This window comes from Vulpes lagopus, chromosome 8 (genome assembly GCF_018345385.1).
Source record: "Vulpes lagopus strain Blue_001 chromosome 8, ASM1834538v1, whole genome shotgun sequence".
NCBI classification, from domain to species: domain Eukaryota; kingdom Metazoa; phylum Chordata; class Mammalia; order Carnivora; family Canidae; genus Vulpes; species Vulpes lagopus.
In genome coordinates, this window is record NC_054831.1 from 1,959,938 (window position 1) to 1,977,976 (window position 18,039).

The window sequence follows — 18,039 nt, forward strand, 5'->3', positions numbered from 1 at the left end:
CCTGTCTTGTCATTTTAAATAGACCTCTGTCACCTGTGTTCCCCGTAAAGTAGTAGTTAGAGCCAGAGGTCTGATCAGATTCAGGTGTGATTATTTTTGGCAAAGACTTTCTAGATGCAGTGCTCTTCCCTCAGGAGTTACCCAGCTGTCCGTGTGTGCACGCGCGGGGTGTGTGCCTGCGGAGTGTGTGCGCGAGATGTGTGTGGTGAATGGCCACATTTCTTTTTTTTTTTCTCCCTAAAATTGTTTTTGATTGATTTCGGGCCCCCGCTGCTCCGGAAGGCATCAGTGTTTCTAGCCTGCTCAGCCATGGAAGTCACTAGAACACTAACAACTCTCGCCGGCCCCCCTCCCTGCCCCTTACCCAGTACTTCGTTGTCGTCGAGTCTGATGCCCCAGCTAGGTGCTGTGTTCGTTCCCGTCTTGCACAGTGTTTGTTGGGGATTCGTCTTCATCGTCGTCTTCGTGCTTGATTCTCAAACCGTCCTCAGTTCTAACTGGATGTACGTCTGCGTGCGTCCCGAGCTTGTTCTTGGAAGACAGTTCCTGTAAGCACATCGCTCTGGACGGTAAGCACAGCTGGACAGTTGTCTCTCTTCGCGCTTAGGGGTGGGTCACCATCTCTTGGTCACCACCTCATCCCTTTGTAGGACACCTGCTCTTCTATTTCAGGGTGTTTGGAACATTTTCTTTGGTATCTGCAGTCCCACTTTGAAATTATCTTGATTTATTATTTTTTTTGTTTTGTTTTGTTTTCCCCTGCTTTGGTTGTGCTTACTGTGTCTGCAGATTCATGTCTCCCATCAGTTCCGGAAAACTCTCAGCCAGCTGTGTTCAAATATTGGGTCTGCAGAGCTCCGACCTAAGTGGAGGCTCGCAGTTAGGAGCGCACTCTGCAACAGCACTTCTGGGACCGCAGCTCTGTGGCCCTACCTGGCCGGGAGGCGGGAAGCCCAGGCAGCAGGACTGCTGGCCCCGGGCCATCGGTGACCGGTGTCTGGGAGAGGGGTCTGGAGTGGGCAGTCTGCGCAGTCAGTGGGGTCGGTGGCAGGGGCGAGGAAGGGAGCGGCAGCATCACTGGACTTCAGATTTGTACCGAGATGTTAAGAGGACTGAGTTCTGCTCCGTTCTCTTCATTGTCTTGCACCCCTGCCCCCGTCTCACGGGAGCCTTATGTTTCTTCCCCAGAGGAGGAGGGGGACTGGGCTGCAGGGAGCGAGGTCTGCCCTACCCCGGGGCCGCTGTTGCAGGGTCAGCACCCAGCTCTGAGGACATGCAGGAGGCTGAATTCCTTTCTCCCTCTACCTTAGAAAGTCTGTGCATCTCATCTGTGTGGGGCCCTGACAAGCTCCAGTGCTCCCGGCTCCTGTTCCTGTCACCCTGTGGTTCTGGGTGTGTGGGTACCCGTGACCCCTCACCTGTGCAGCCATGAGCACAGCAGGTGTGCAGAGCAGGAGGCCTGGCCTGGGCAGGGGCAGGGCCTGCTGTGGGAGGTGGCCTTGGCCGGGACTGGGCTGTCCCACTGTGGATGTGCGTGCACTCCTGGGACTTCAGGTGACACGCAGTTTCGGGTAGTGCAAGGATGAGCTGGTGTGTCTCCCCGCATGCACCTAGGCCTCTCTCCCCCACGCTGTGCCTACACCAGTTTTAAAGAAGGTGGTCCCGGGATGGCCACTCCAGTCTGTTTGTTTCCAAACCCCCACGTCTGTTTCGCTAACACGGCTTCCAGCTGAAAAAACGAGCAACTTGTACTGATTCATAAATCTAGGAGAAGCAAAGACGCCACCGTAGTCCCTTCTTTGGGATCCTGGAAGCATAATCCATCATGGTGATGCTTTCCAGTCACACTTCTTCACTGCTGGTTAAAGTACAGAATGGAATGTCCCAGAATCTGTGCACGATCAACAAGTTTTGATCCTTTACAGTTGAGTGTGCTAGAAAGAACTTGATTATAAAAAGTGAAGTCCCCGCTCACATGAAGAGAGTCGTCCCCCTAGGGTGTCCCTGTCCCCCTCGCTGGCCACTGGACGCTCCAGGACAGTGCTTGCCAGCCCGAGGTTTGCAGCATGGCTGGTGCCAAGGAGCAGAGAACAGGCCTGTGTGCAGAATCCTGGAGCCTGGGTTGTGGGGGCCTCACCCCTGCCCAGCTGGCTGCGGGCCACCCTGCGCCTCGTGCTTCTCTACAGACTCCCTTTAGCTGTGCTGGTCGGACAAGCACACCCCTGGGGCTGCGCTGGCCCCCTCCTGGGCCTCGCTCTTGGCCTGCTGACCACCCTGTTTTATCACGCTGCAAAAAATCACCTTCTGGGCCCAGGTTTTGGGGAGCAGCCTCAGGAGCACGTAAGGCAGGGCGGGCCCAGCTGCACACACCTCTCCCGGGTGCCCTTCCTGCTTTGGCTGCCAGCCTCAGCTGCACGGCCTCCATGGTGGGTGACTGGCTTGGGGGTGTCCGGCTCTGGCGTAGGCAGCACCAGCCACGTGCCAGCACTGCTCACACTGGCCCGCGTTGCCCTGCAGGGAGCAACTGTCCTGTCGCTACCAGGGGCCTCCTCCCAGGACACCAGGCCCCAGAGTCCATGCAGTCACCACGGCTCCCGACTGCACATGCTGGCCTTGTGTCTGCAGAGTCTGACCTGCCTATGGACACCTGGAGAGCCCAGGTGTCCCCACTGGGTGTCCTGTGAGCTGACATCCCAGCGGCCCTGGGTAGATGTCTCTCTGAGCTTCCTTGGAAGTGGCGCCCCGCTGCTGAGGCTGCAGACCACAGAGCTGGCTCCCAGAAGCAGCCTCCCTCCCGCCCCGATGTCTCCCACTGTGGTTTGCTGGGATGTGGACGGGAAGGCAGTGTTTGCAGGGCGACCCTTCCTCCAGCTCCACCGGCTTGCCTTCCCTGCCGGACAGTCCCCCTGGGGCCAGCAGACAGTAGAGAGGCCGCGTGGGGGCGCGTGGGGGCTGGCGAGGGAGCCAGGCCACGGGGAGCCCCTCGCCAGCTGTGGGGACGCCCCCTGCAGGTGGCAGAGGCTGTGGCCCAGAGTCTGTGCTGTGTGGGGGCACACAGTCCGGGGAGGCCGTGAGCCGGCAGGAAGCCGAAGTAGGGGGATAAAGAGACCGTGGACGGGAACACACCCCGGTGTCAACTGTAGCTTTTGTCTTTCGTGCTGAAGATAGTGTATCGGAGGTTTCCCGAGTCATCCCTGTGCCCGGCAGGCGATGTGTGGCTCTGCTGCACTTTTTAACGTGTCCTCCCGGCGCCGGGCGGGGGCTGCGCCTCTGCGGCCCTGTGTCAGCCCCGAGCGGCGCCTCGCAGGGCGGCCCCCGACGGCCCCGGCCCGGGAGCTTCTCAGGAGCAGGAGCTGTTCACGGAGAGCACCGAGCAAGCCAGTAGTTACAGGGAAGACCTCTCTGGGTCGTGAGCCAGGTGAGCAAGGCCCAGGCCGGAGGCACAGGGGCGGCGGGAGGCGCGGTCGGGGGCACTGACCCGCAGCCCGGGCTTCTCGGGTGAGCTGTGTGCCCAGCCCTGAGCCACGGCCCCGAGCCTGACGGCCGCCCAGGGTGCCCTGCAGCCCTGCTGGCTCCGCGTCCGCTGTTCACTTAGGCCGCGTGGACTCAGGGCCCCTGGCCGCCCGATGGGGGCAGCATCCCGGGGAGTGGCTTGTCCAGCCTCGGGCCAGGCTCAGCCCACGGGGCCTGTGATCACCTGCTGGTGCAGGAGGAGGGGGACGCTTGCCCTGCCCCGGGATGCCCTGTGCCGCCTGCACGTGGGGCGGTCACCGTATCTCTCATTGACTTGGAAGAGTTCTCAACCTCCTCCTTGGCCGGAAGGCAGAAGCAGGGGGTACAGCAGGGCCTACGAGTGTCCGCTTGATTTCTAGAGCCCTGCAAGGAAATCACATGCACAAAAAACACCATTTCAAAGGGTCGCCTCAATGTGACCTGCGTGCCGTGCTCTCCCTGCCCCCACCAGATTAAAAACCATCCCGTACGTATACGTCTGTCACGATCCATCGATACCTCCCTGTATTATAGTTCCTTCTTTACATGTCGATGTCGATTGGAAACAAAACAATATAGAACAAAATTGCCTTTTCTCGTGCCACAATCATTTTATTTTTATGTTTCAGGCATACTTGAGCGTACAGTAAATTGTTAACAGAAGTTTCTTTCCTTGGCATCTCACGCATACATCGCAGTGAGGCACAGAGAAATAACCTATGTGCTTAGTTATATACGGAGCCAAGGCAGGAGCTTACGTTGTGTGCATTCCCTCCAGAATATTTTTAAATCCTTACATTTAAAATCTTGACTTCCACACCTCATCTCCCCTTTACACACACACACCCCCACACCCCCACAGCACAGCGTTAAATAGAAGAGTTGTCATCCAGTTACGAACGCTTTGGGGGAAGTGACAATCCGTATAAATCAGTATTTTGAATGGAACTTGATCATGTAGGTGCAGTCCTTTTGAATGATGTTGTTAGTAGGTTATGCATTCTGAGGTTCCACGGCGAGATGGCAGGTTGGACGCATGTGACAAATTTTTTTTGTGAAATTCACGAAAACCTCAGGAGAGACACAGATGGGTCCGAAGCAGAGCTCGCCCGGACAGGACACGTGGGCAGCACGAGGCTGTGGTCTCTAAACACCACTTCCCACTAAAGGGACCCACTTCTCCTTGGACAAACAGCTGATCCCAAAGCATGTGAGGATTCCCGGCATGTCTCGTCAGAGCAGAACAGAGGGCTGCGGCCGGCTTCGGAGCGGCTCGTGGGCCACGCCGGGGCCCTCGTCGGTCAGGGAGGGGGGACGTTAGAGCATCATCCACGCGGAAGTGCCGTGGGCCCTGTTTCTCGGATCTTGAAAAACAGAACCGTTCCCGTCGCTCACATCTGGAGGATGCTGCAAACTGCTCATTATTTTTGAAAATTGGCAAATAAAGGAAGAGAATCAGGCAGTGTCCCTGCCTTTCTTCTAAAAACTGTTTGTCAGGGTAAGAAGATAGTTGGCTCGGGGTCCTTCCTGATGACAGAAATAAGGTGGCGAGTCCAGAGGCCAGGGTGGCCCTGGGCAAGCCCACCTCGCACCTCCGATGACCTCGCCGGGGCAGCGGTCAGGGCCCAAGAGCCGTGGAGACGCAGCAGCTCCTGGAGCACCTGGGGAACCGTGCGCGGAGGTGGTCTTGAGTCTGACGGCGCCTCCAGACCCCGCGTCCAGGTCACGGGCACGCAGGCCGGTGGGCCACGTTAGCCTGCAGCCCAGGTGCGGCCCGCCAGGTCCAGAGCAGGGCAGACTCCACGGGGCGGACATCGGTGTCTGTAGCCCGTGAGCTGGAGGGGTGCCGGCGGGAGAAGGAGCAGACCTCTAGCGGAGAAGGCATTGAAGGCGTGCGTGGAAATGCTCTGTGGCTGTTCGATGATATCATGGAATAGTTGTTCATTTCTCTGGGCGTACAGTGGTGTCTGATTGTGGTTTTTAATACAGTTGGTTCAGAGATACGTCCTGAAGTGGTACAGAGAACACGCCTCAATGGCCGGTCGGCCCCAGCGTATCCCAGACCAGGGTCACGGGCCCCAAGCACCGGCCAAGAGAAGCGGCCTTGGGGTTGGGAGCTGGAGAGCAGGTGGGTCAGTCACGGGCGCTGGGGTGGACCAGGGAAAGCCAGACCTGTGCCTGCCCCCTGGGGTGTGAGTGAGAGGGGGGCGTCGAGGCAGCCGAGCGAGACTCCTGGACGTCCTCCTCTCCGTGCCCTGGGGGCATGTGCCCCGGTGGGGGGTGGCCAGCTGGTGGGGGGTGGCCAGCGGGAGGTTCTTTCCCTCTGGAGGATGTAATCCAGAGGCCCTGGCCTGGGGCCACGCGCGAGTTGAGGACGCCGTGGACTTCCAGGGCAGGCTCTTCAGGGAAAAGGTGGCCCCGGGAGCCGTCTGCTAAAAACGTCCCAGCAGAAATCATGGGAAACCCACGGAAAGGTTAGAGTGTCCCTCCAAGGGAGTGTCGTAGAGTTGAGCACAAGGTGAGGAGGAGGCAGGTGGGAGGAAACGGAAGAGGAAGCTGGAGGGTCGTTCGAGCAGGTTCCCCAAGCATGAGGTTTCAGAAGCGGAGAGTGGAGACGAACAGAGTAGGTCCAGGCAGTCGGCGGGCGGCGCGAGGACAGCCCCAGACCGCCCTCGGCCCGTGTGACTGTGGACCTTGAGGACACTGGGGACGAGGAGACCTCACCAACAGCCGGAGGGAGGGACCGCTCACAGCCAAGGGCCCAGGTCCGATGGCGGCCCGGCTTCCAGGGACGATTCTGGGGCTAAGGCGAGGGAGCAGGGCTCCCGCGACCGCGAAGGGGTGATTCTCACGCTGGGGGTCTGAAGCAGCCGAAGCAGCGGAGTGTGGAGGGCAGGACGAGCGCCAGTGCCTTCTCTTCGGGACACGCTTGGAGCGCAGAGGGAAGCTGGCTGGCGCGGGGACCGAGGAGTCCCTGCCGGATGGGAGGCCGAGCCCGCTGGCGGCTGCGCAGGAGACCCCGGGCCGCCCGGCCGGACGCGAACCCCCGGTGCGGCCCCCAGCCCGTGGGCCGCCTCCGACTCCCGTCTGCCGCCGCCCCGTCCTTCTCACCCCGGCCCCGCCGCTCGGGGAGGCCTGGAGGCCGCAGGGGCAGGAACTGGGGGTGGGGGTGGTGCTGGGCTTCCCGGGGGTCACCCAGGACCTCGCCCCAGACGGAGCCCCTCCTCGCCAGCGGCCCCCGGCGCCGCAGGCAGACTGGACTCGAGACCTCCTGTCTTCCTGGGAGCCTTCCTCACTCTTGTCGCCGCCGTCAGCGAAAGAAGAGCGCCTGGGCCACCCGGGTGGAGGGTGTGAGCATAACGAAAAGGGGTGCTCGGCCAAGCCAGCATGCGGCTGGGGGGCAGGCACGTGATTTGGGGGCGATTGTCTGCTGCTCCCTGCGGTGGGGACGTGGGGTGTCCAGCTCATCGCCCTTGCTCTCCCCAGGGGACGTGTTCTTCCGCACGTGTGACGGGGCCACGGTCAACGCATTCCCAACGCCCCCTCCCTCTGCGCTCCCCCCACCCCACACCCCGCCCCCGTGCCATGGACAGAATGTCAGAGCGAGAGGCGATCCTCGTCACAGAGTCGGAATAGCCGTCCTCCCCCTCGATGTGAATGAGTCATTCTTTACTCGGGCAGACCCGAAACTTCTGGAGAATAGTGCCGGCCTTTATTCCCTGTCCATACGGCGGCATGAAGGGCGCTAGGGAAGGAGGATCTAACCCCGTCATGGAAACGACACTGTCCTTTCTGACGATCGTTTATTTGAAAACAGAGAGACTAACAGATTTTCCCTGTTTCTGATTGAGAACTTGGAATTCTCGGCCCGGGCTTGCCGTTTCGCCCTGAAACCCTGAATATGGTCTTTGTGCTTTTACTAACGTCACGAGTCTGATTGTATTAATATGTTTCTCAAGGCCCAACCTATAAAAGCAATTTTCTACTCCGCATAAAATATTCATGAGAATACAGGCTTTTTTGTTTTGATGCTGCATTCTTTAAGCAGAGAAGGTTGTATTGTTTCCTTCGGGGCGCCCTGGGTCAGGAGCCCTTGCAGCTTCTGCTGAGAACTCACAGCATTTCAAATAGTTTTTGATACAGAAATAGTACGGGTCCTGTTTGACGCACCCGCCAGCGACCGGGGTGAATGGGGATTGTGGCCGCGGTGCCCCCCGGCCTGCGGGGGGGCTGGGGACGGGGCCCGGGGACGGCTGTGCTCCTGCCTGCCTGCCCGCGCGGAGGAGCGGGGCGGGGGCGCCTTTCCCAGGAGGCCTCTCGAGCCTCTCCTTGTCCCGCGTCGCTCCCAGCGTTGGCCGTCGTGCCTACCCGTGAGCACGGCATTGTTTTCCGACGGGAGGAAACGGCAGGAGCCGGCTCTGGTGCAGCCGACGTGGGGCACGATGAGCCGTCCGTTCTCTTTGCTCCGCGTTTAACTCTCTTTGGCAGAAGAAGGGAGTTTTAGTTGAGACTTCAGAGTGGTAAACTGAGGCAGTACAGCCTCCCGTTCTGAGACCCGGGGAATACGGTGGAAACATCACAGTGAGGACTGCACGCCCCCCTGGTGACACCAGCAGAGCCCAGCTCCTCGCCCCCCCGCGCCCTGCGTATACCCCTCCCCGTCATCCACGGCCCCTCCCCGCCCCAGCATCCCCCCACCCCCCGGGAAGGGCTGGTGGGGGCTGCCAAGGGGGTGCTTCCCTGGAAGATCCCCCATGATTCCAGACTCAGATAACCTGGGAAGAGTTTGAGGGAACAGGGTGAACCTCGGCTTGCGTCTGGAGGGTATGCACAGCCCGCGCCCCCCAGGCCCGCGTCCACCCGCAGCATCCGCCCACGGCCTGTCTGGCTCAGCACCCCCAGCCCTGCCCTGATTGGCTCATCTGTGTCCCCAGGACCTTCCACTTACGCCCTGACCTCTGGGCCCTTGCTCACGCCGTGCCTGCTGGGCCAGGGAGCCGCGGCCCCCGAGTGTGTGCCATCGGCCCGCGGGCCTGGGAGCGGCCCCTCGCCCGGCAGCGGCCCCGGCCCCGGCCCCTCCGGAGGACCTGTCCTAGCTCTGCCTGTCGTAGTTCTGAAGTTAACACAAAGGATCGCCTGAACGGACTTTTACGTTGAGCGTCTGAAGAGGTTAACCCCGAGACGTCTCTGGTGGTCCCCTGACCGCCTTTGTGTACAATAGAATCAGGAGAAGGGAAGCCCAAGTGGGCAGCAGAGGGGCTTCTGGCCTGCATCTCGGGGCGCCGTGGCCCCTTACGGCGGGGGTGCCCCTGACCTGCCCACCACGGGCAGGTGAAGCCATGCAGCTTCCGGGGGGGGGGGGCTGTGCTCATTTCTGGACTCCTCCGTGGTTCGTCCTTGGGCTGAAACCTGCAGCCCAGCCAGGCCAGCGGATTGGGACACACGGGGGCCGCTCTCGCCCGGGCAGGTGGACTGTTCTCACTCCAGCGGTCGCAGGCTGCGTGGCTCGGTGCCGTGTGGGTGTGCGTCACCTGGAAACACAGCCGGGCTTGTCCTCAGAGGGTGGAGGCGGGCTGGGGGCGGGGGAGGCCTGCCCTGTCCCTGCGTGTGCTGGGCGGGTCCTGGGAGCCGCCCCCGACCACGCACCACACCCGGGGGCGCAGGGCGGAGCCCACCAGCTGGCCAGGGTCATCCCGCCCCGACGCGCTTGTGAACGAGGAAGAAGAGCATGTGCCGGGTTCCGGGGGAAGCCCAGTCCTGCTCCCCTTTCTGTCCGATGGTCGCTGCCCGGTCCTCCCTGCTCTCGTGTCTGTTCCTTTATAGAAAGTCTGGAGCAAGTGGGGGAAGTAGTGAGGTTTCATAAAGCTGGTGCTATTCATATGGTTTTCCTTTTTTTTTTTTTTTTTTTTGTTTGATATTTCATACTAAAAGTGCTCAAGAAAAGAAAGGACATTGATAAAATCCAGTCTTTCCCAGCTCGCGCTGGTGGGTGTGGGAGGGATGCTGCTGCTCCCTGTTCATGAAAACAGTGTATTTGTGTAGATTTATTTCCCGTAAATACCACACAAAACCCTCTTGATACGTGAAGCCCGAGACACATTTGGAAATATGTGCACACGGCTGGGGGTCGCGTTTCACCGATGGGGAGAAGAAACGGAAGATAAGCAGCCCCTCACCTCTTCCCTGGCCGTCGGGGCCCAGGGACCAGAGTCGGATCCCACGTACTTCCCGACCACCCTCGGGGCGGCTCCATCTCTTCCCTCTGTTCCCTGTGGTCGGGGTGAGGCAGGCCGCAGAGTAGAGCTGGTCCCGGCCTCGGGGGCTCCAGGCCAGGGGAGCAGCGGGAGCGGCCTCGGGTCCTGGGGGAGGGAGACACCGAGCTTCTGTCTGGGGGCCTGCGGGCCCACGCCCCATCCCCAGCGGCGTCCAGGACTCTGCCCTCGCGCTGTGCCTCGTGGGCTCCGTGACCCCGTGTCCATCCAGTGCGCTGGGGTCAGGGGCCGGTGACTAGGACCGGGGGTTTCCCTGCCCTGCCTCATCACAACAGCCAGTGTGGCACCTGCTACCTGAGCCGTGACCACAGAAATGCTCTGTCCTGGGGGGGGCGGGTCCCCTCCGGCCGTTTAACCAGGAAGTCTGGGCTGTGAGGCTGCAGAACCCGGGCTTCCGAGGAACCAGGTGATGGCTGGGACCGGAGGGCCGCGTGGTCCCAGGGCCCGCAGGTGGGCTGCCCCGGACACGCTGGAGCAAGGTCAGGTGCACAGCCCGGCCCGACCCTCAGAGGGAGCTGGTCCTTGGTGGCCTGTGTCTGCTGCGTGTGTCTCCCACCCGAGGGCTGAGCTCCCTGGAGGGGAGGCTGCAGTCTCCTGCCCCCGGCTCTGGGGTCTGGACCATGTCCCCTGAGGAAGTGGGCCCCGACCAGGCTGTGGGGGACTTTCTGGAACGCCGGGGAGCTCGGGGGCCCGTGTGCGGCCGTGTGCTTCAGGAGCAGGTGGCTGGGCTGCCCCTGGAACTCAGGGGGGTTATGTGGGCAGAGCCCGGGGGCTGTTCATCGCACGTGTGAGAATGGCCACGTGTCCCTGGCGGTGCCCCTGGCCGGGCCTCTGTGCCCCTGTGCCCTGCAGACGTGACCCTGCCGGGAAGGGAGTGCCGCGTGGGCCGGTGACGTGGTGGCCGCCACTGAAGACTGGCCGCGTGCTTTCCCCACTGTGCTCTGGTATTGATGTGCAGCCATTAAGATTGATTTAGCTTCTGGTTCTAATCAAAATCACTTGAGCTTTTTTCGGGGGTACATTGGTCCAGGAGGAAAACCCCTTCTGTGCGAGGCGCGGAGGCGCAGGGCCTGCTGAGGCCGGTGCGGGCAGCTGGCACGCCCCTGGCGGGGAAGCCTGGTGGCCGAGGGCACCCGCCTCTCCGTGGGAACGCTGGCCGCCGTCTGTCCGGACCCCGCGGGCCGCACACAGAGCCCGGCAGCTCCGAGCGCCCCGGCACAGGCCGGCCTGCCTCCCCCCTCGCTGGCGCGCTCCTCAGAGCCCCTTCCTTTCTTCTCCCTCCCTTGACTTGCAGGGATGACGTCAGGAGGGCCTCGGGCGCATCGGGGCCTCCCGGGCGGGGGGCGGCCGTGCCAGCGGGTGTCCTGGGCTGACCTGCCACCCGCTTCTGCGATCCTGCACTTGAGGAACGGAAGGCCTCGAGGCCCCCCGAGTCCTGCATGTTGAGCCTGTTGGGGGAGAGGGGGAAGAGGCAGCCCGAGGGTTCCGTGCGCCCTAGCGCCCGGGCACCCCTCGCAGTGGCGTCGGGGAGGGCGGGGCCGGGGGTCGCCGTGCCGCTGCAGTGACCGGCGCTTCTGTGCTGTGCTCTCTCCCGCAGTGGATGTGGCCTCCGCGCTGCCTCTGCAGGTCGCCCCCCCGGCGGTGCCCATGGACCTCCGCCTGGACCACCAGTTTGCGCTGCCCGTGGCGGAGCCCACCCTCCGGGAGCAGCAGCTGCAGCAGGAGCTGCTGGCCCTCAAGCAGAAGCAGCAGCTCCAGAGGCAGATCCTCATCGCCGAGTTCCAGAGGCAGCACGAGCAGCTCTCCCGGCAGCACGAGGCCCAGCTGCACGAGCACATAAAAGTAAGTTGCTTGGCGGGGCCCCTGCGCCCCCGCGGGAGCCTTCCGTGTGCCGGGTCCTGGCGGTGTCCCCGTGCTGCTGCCGAGGCGTGCTCCGGGCCGGCGGCCGCGACGCCACAGTGGCACACGGGCTGCCCCTCGCTGTGCCGAGACCAGGCCACCCGGCAGCCACATGCTGCTTGGGTAGATTGTGGCACCTGCGGCACCTCGTGGGAAAGTCATGGCGCAGGAGCGGGACTTGGGGGGGGGGACCTGCTCGTCACCTGCTTTCATCCAAAAATACAAGCTGTGCCCCCGAACAGAAAAATTAGCTGTGAGCACGAGCACCAGCATATTAGCAGCGGCCACCCCGGGGTGGTGTATTTATAAAGCATCGTGATTCTTTTTTCTTGTCTTAGTTTCTCTCATTGGTCTTTATAATTGAGAAAATATACTAATATTCTCTTTGCTTTTACATTTAATCTAAATTTGAATTTAGAACCAAGTAGAGGCACCCCATCCCTTAGATTCAGGCGGACAGATTAAAAGTATGAAGGTGATCTTACGTTGTCCAGCAGCCACCCGACAACAAAGCAGGAAAGCCCAGGTTGTATAAGTAACCGGTTGCTATGTAACAAAATACCCCAAACTTAGCCATTTAACACAGAAACAGGCATTATCTCGTAGTTTCTGGGGTCAGAACGAGGGGCTCCCTAGCTGCTGGCCGTGACCCGGGGCCCCTCGTGAGGCCGTGGTCAGGGCTGCGGGACCACGTCCAGGCCCACAAACGTGGTTGTGGGCGGGAGGCTCAGGCCTCAGGCCCAACGAAGCCCCCACCATGTAGCCCGAGTGTCTCCCGTGGCCTGGTCGGAGGGGACGGACCCCCTGCCCCTTACTGTACTGTCGTGCAGCCCAACCCTGGCACATCCTGGATGCCAGGAGACAGGGAGCCTGGCTACCGAAAAGGTAAAGTCAATCTCGATATATCTCATTAACCTCACATTTCCGAGATATTTCAACGTGTAGTCGGTACTAGAAGTTTCGTCCGCCCTGAGTCTTGGAAACTGCTGTGGGCCGTACGTGTGGAGCGCATCTCCCCCTGGACCAGCTGAGTTTCAGGCACGACGTGGCCACGTGTGCTCAGTGGCTTGTGTGATACGGCACAACTGTGAGGGTTAAGAGCCCGCTCGCTGTGCCACCGGATGCTTCTAAGACGGCCTTTCGATGGAGCCCCACGCGGCCCCCGGGCAGACGCCCTCTGCTGAGCCCTGGCTTCTTCAGGCCTTCGCCGGGCGCTGCAGAATCTGGTGCACCTGTGTCTGCGTCCAGCCAGGAGCTCCTCCCATCGCAGGGTCTGCCCCCTTCCTGGTCTGTAGCTTACGGATCAAAGGATTCGTGTCATGCTCTCCATTGCAGACGGGAGGGAGAGGTCGGCGTGCAGGGCTGGGGGGTCGGTTCCGTGCTTGGGCCTGCCGGCACCACCCCTGGGCGAGGCCTCCAGCCTTGTCACCTGGCTCCACGGGCTGCATCCCAGGCCCCGTATGCGCCTGAGCCGGCCTGGCGCCAGCTCCCAGTCCCCACTGTGGACGCTGAGCCACGTGTGCGCACTTTGAAAGGCACATTTCCAGAGTCTGTCCTCGGGTCTCAGGGGAGCAGCGTGTGTGGGGAAGCTGCAGGGAAGCTGCAGGGAAGCTGCATGGCCCGCCCTGGGCCTTGGGAGTTCTGACCGCTGCTTTGGGTTTTGGGGGTTCAGCTTTGCCGTTGCTGCCTCTGCTGCTGTCACCCTGACTTGGCGGCCTCCTCGGGTGGGCGCAGGACAAGCCAGGGTGGGGATGGGTCCCTGAGCTGCAGCAAGTCCAGGCCCTGTGGTTCCGACTGGAGTTCAGGCAGCCCGGGGTCCTGTGTAACACATGTTGCAGGCGCCAGCCTCTGGGCACGCCGGCCCCCAGCAGCCATCGTCATGCCTTGCTCTTACACAAGTGCTCTTGGGTTTGGGGTGGAGCAGTTGGGAGCCCACAGGAGCAGGTGCCATGCTCTGCGTTTGCCCCACACGTGGGCCTCTGGGGGCTGCTGTCCAGCTGCAGGCCCATCCCGCGCGCTTGGCCGGTGTCTGAGGCCAGCGTCCCGGCCGGAGAGAGCAGAGTGTCCGAGACCGGCCTCGGGAGATGCTCACTCGCCAGCCGGAAGTCCCGGGTGTTGGCGTTCTTCCCAGTGACCACCTGCAGCCCTTAGAGCGGCCTCGCCCCAGGCTTCTTGGTACGTGGCAGAGGGCTGCCCGCTGCTTTCTGTCCTGGGGCCGCCCTGCAAGCAGACCCGTGGCTCTCCTGTACCCAGCCCGGGCCACCCCTCTCAGGCCAGGGCACCGTGCACCCCCAAAGCCCTTTATCCCAGTGTGCCCCCCGCACACGGCCCCTCATCTGGCCCAGGTGGGCCGAGAACTCGGGCGCTGCCACCTGCCCTGCGCGGGTACGGCTGCAAGACTGCGCCCTAACTGGCGGCCGTGGCCGTCTGGTATTTGAGGAAGACGTACGTGTCCGCTGAATTTGTAGCTTTTACTAGAAAATGGGAAATTGAGAAATAAACAAGGCCCCGGTGTGAGAGGGGTCGTCGGGTCGACCAGGAAGCAGGCAACTGGAAACCCTTGAGAGGGGTGGGTGCTGCTGCCCCAGGACGAGGCCGGGCTTCCCACCTGCTGGGGCCTCTGTGGGCTGGGTCTGGCCTCCCCTGACCCCTGGCCCCACGTGGTGCTTCAGGGCTTTACGTCCCTGGGAGAGTGCAGATGGAAGAGTCTCTCTCCTGAGTCCTCACATCAGCACCTGCAAGCTCCAGAGCAGGTGCCACAGGGCCTGTGTGGGGAGCATCTGGCTGTCGGGGTGCACCTCACCAGGAGTCCCCCAGGAGCACCCCTCACCCACAGGGCCAGGTGCTCTAAGAGGGGTGGGGAGCCCCACAAACAGCTCTCACAGACATGGCCCCTACACATGGTCTCACGACATGGATGAGGCCCCTGGAGATGAGGCCCCGCCCCCACAGATGTGGCCCCTCCCCCCCAGGTGAGTCCCCACCCTCCCAGGTGAGGCTCTGACCCCACAGGTGAGGCCCCTCCCCTAGAGATGAGGCCTTGCTCCCACAGGTGTGGCCCCTCCCCCACAGGTGAGTTCCCGCCCGCCCCCCAGGTGAGGCTCTGACCCCACAGGTGAGGCCCCCCTCAGATGAGGTCCCGCCCCCACAGATGAGGCCCCGCCCCTACAGTTGAGTGCCCCCTCCCCCCCCCCCCCCCACAGGTGAGGGCCCACAGGTGTAGCTCTAGGCCTGGCTCTCAGAATCACAGGGAGAATCCCAAGTCTACATGTTCTCTGCATCTCAGTCATTTGTTTCATTTTTTTCACGTAAAATGGAGGTCGTGAGGCCGTCTGACCTCTGATGGTGCCGATACGTCAGTTGGCTTCCGTTTGGACATTGAAACGCTCTTCATGAGCCTTCACATCGTGGGTGACATTTGGCAGTGCTGCTCGTCAGGCTTCTTGAACACACAGTCTGATTGTGTCATTGAATCATCAGTGAATTTGCATAGGATTTTGTAATTAAGGGAATAGTCTTGAAAATACAAGTTAAATTGCTAACTTGGGGTAAGTACGATCTTGCCTAAGGTCCCCGTGCTCCGTGGCACTTGCACGTGACGCAGACCCTGCTGGTTGTGGCTGACCCAGGCACGTGTCCCCTTCCGTCCTGGACGTCACTCAGTTGTCCGCACCAGAGGGTCCCAGGCGAGCGGCATCGCTGGGGCAGAGGGGAGCGTGAGCGTGGGGGCCGCGTGTTTGTGCCCGGAAAACCACGGACTGTTTCATCAACCGGAATTGCCTACGTGGTTAGAAGACTGTTAGCTAGACTTGCCCCTTTGGGAGTTAGTGGTGCTATTTTTAATTTTTTTCTTAATTTTATCAAAGCAATACACGTTTCTAATGTTTCAAATCAAAAAGCGCAGCGTTAACAGAGCCCGCCCGTCCCTGCCTCCCACCGGCATCCGGGGCCTGACGTCTGTCCCGGACTGTGCTCCTGTCTCTGCACGGCCGGCCTTGCCCTTCCAGTAAAGACCCCGTGTGGCGATGTCGCCCTCGCAGGAGCGTGAGTCTCTTCCCCTGCACCCTCAGGCCCCCGCAGACACGCCGCTTTGGGCGCCCCCAGGTCCTCAGGCCACTCTGATCAGAGAACTGTGCGGGGCCCCGTTCTCGCGTCCGTGGAGCGTATTGCTGCACACACCAAGTGACCGCGTGCCCTTTGGTTCAGCTCTTGGCTCTTTCCCCCTCCCATCGGCTTGGTTCCGTGTCCCCGAGGAAATCCCGTCCTGCAGCCTGGGAGCCTGTAAGTGCTTCTCACTGTGGGCAGAGGCTGGTCACACTCGGGGCTCCCGGTCCTGTGGTTCTTGGGCTGCACGTGATTTTTAAGGATAACGATGTGATAACGTGCTTTTTATGTCCTAAGGTACCTGAAACCTGGCGGTGGTACCTCTTCAGATCAGGATCGGTGATTTCGGCATTCATTTATGCACAGAGGACAGGAGTTGCCTCCTGTAAGCCGGCAGGAGGCCCTTCCTGCTTGAGGGGTGACAGCCGCCACTTCCAAGGGTCTGAACACTGCCCTGTCGTGTGTTCGTTAGCTGCTGCTGCGTAACAAGCACCCAGGCTCGACACTTAGCGCGGCCGTCCTTTGCTTTGCTGAGGGGTGTAGGACCCGTCCGGCGGGGCTGGGCTGTCTCTCATGCTGCCGTGACCAGCGTTGGCCTGCTGCCGGCTGGCTCCCCGGGAACGGCCTCACCCTCTGGGCTGGTGGCTGCAGGCCGATAGGGGCCGGTGGAGCATCTGCTGGTTTCAGAGTTCCACGCTCACCGGAGGGCAAGTGTGTCTTAAGCGGCAGCCCAAATCCCAGAGGCTGTTGCCCGCTGGCCAAGGCAAGTCTGGAGGCTAAAGTGACGGTTGATGTGGACCCAAGGCAATGGACACTGGGGGACACGCCGTAAACGGGGCCCAGCGGTACAGCCGCCTTCTCCAGGAGCACCCTCTCCCCCAGCCAGGTTCACGGGGTTCCGCGTCCCGGGGCAGCACTCACTCGCTGAGTCGGGAGCACCGTGGGGGGAGAAGGGGACAGGGCTGCGGGCCTGGACACTGGAAGCCCCAGCGTCAGCCAGAGTCCCTGTCCCGGCTGCGGTTCTGGGATCAGGTGTGCATCCCTTCACCTCCATCCATGGTCAGGGATGCTCTCACTGGTGGGTTTTTGTTTTTGTTTTTGTTTTTGTTTTCATTTTTGGCCAATATGTCTTTGTATCGGGAGCCCGTCAGCACTCGGCCCCATGACGGGCATCGCGAGCCCTCAGGGAGTGTGGGTTGACCCTGTAAGGGGCCCCGCCAGAGCGCCTGCATCTGGGGCTCCCGGTGGCAGCCACGGCCTGTGCGTCGGGCCCTTCCCTCACCCATGCCCTGCAGCCTACAGACTCCCCGCTGGAGACCTGCCGCCAGCCCTTCCGCAGCCTCGTCCTTGTGGATTTGTATCTCTTCCCAGAAATACTCTTTTCTGTTCCTGCTTGGTCTTCAGAGGGGAGCAGGGCAAATGCCACATTTCCCGGGCGCCGGCCTCCTCTTTGGGGGTCCCGCACAGAGGCGTCCCCACAGACCCTTCCGGGCGCTGCCGTGTTCACAAGGAACGTCGGCGCGTAAAGAACCTCTCTCTGATCGTCTAAGTTGTTACTGTTAATTATTGAATAACTGGAGCTGGGGAAGCTCTTACGTTTGAAGTGTGTCCCTGTCGTCTCCTAGTGTGTAAGCCGTGTGCGTGCACGCGTGTGCGTGTGTGTGTACTTCCACGGGATTGTATTTACCGTATTGTTGACATTTCTCTCTGTCATTGCTTATGCCTCAAACATAGGATTTTCACATTTATTGGAGTCTCCCAATGAACCATAATGAATTTTGACAACCAAAAATACTTGACCTTTAAGGTCATTTTTGGTTTTTCATATGTTGCATGTTTCATGCACTCGTCCAGACAGAGAGAGATGGAACTGCCGACCCGGGGTGGGGGGTTCCTCACCTACCACCCTGTTTTCCCCCACAGCCTGTGCCCGTCCTGAGCGAGCGTGTGTCCGTCTGTAGCTCTGTCTTGCACACCCCCAGCCCCCGAACACCCCGTGCTTATGCTGCGGGCAGGATAGTACTGCAGCAGGGACCGGGATGGGCGGCACCGGCACCCGGGCTCCCCCCAGTCCTCCCTCCCCCAGCAACGGGGGCCATGCAGGGGCGCGGGGTTACCACCCACCCCCAGCGGTCTCACGCGCTGCTGGCACCTCTTCACCCTGCGTCCATTCTGTCTCACGTCATGTGTGCGCTTCCTGGATTGTGGGTAGCATCATTTCTATATGTTACTATTGACTTTTTAAATTTTTTCTACTAATTGTCATTTTCTT

At 61.1% G+C, this 18,039-nt stretch overlaps 1 protein-coding gene across 14 annotated transcripts in view; it reads left to right on the top strand.

The window, feature by feature from the left end:
• The window catches only part of HDAC4 (histone deacetylase 4), a 271,373-nt gene that overhangs the window by 155,037 nt on the left and 98,297 nt on the right, over positions 1-18,039 (top strand). For 13 of the 14 annotated variants that reach the window (XM_041767847.1, XM_041767846.1, XM_041767851.1 and 10 more), the window contains one exon: positions 11,362-11,606. In XM_041767847.1, the coding sequence (XP_041623781.1) occupies positions 11,362-11,606 (245 nt within the window). Of the gene's footprint in view, positions 1-5,358; positions 5,621-11,361; positions 11,607-18,039 lie in introns of those variants that run through there. The other variant, XM_041767849.1, reaches the window with a different exon arrangement.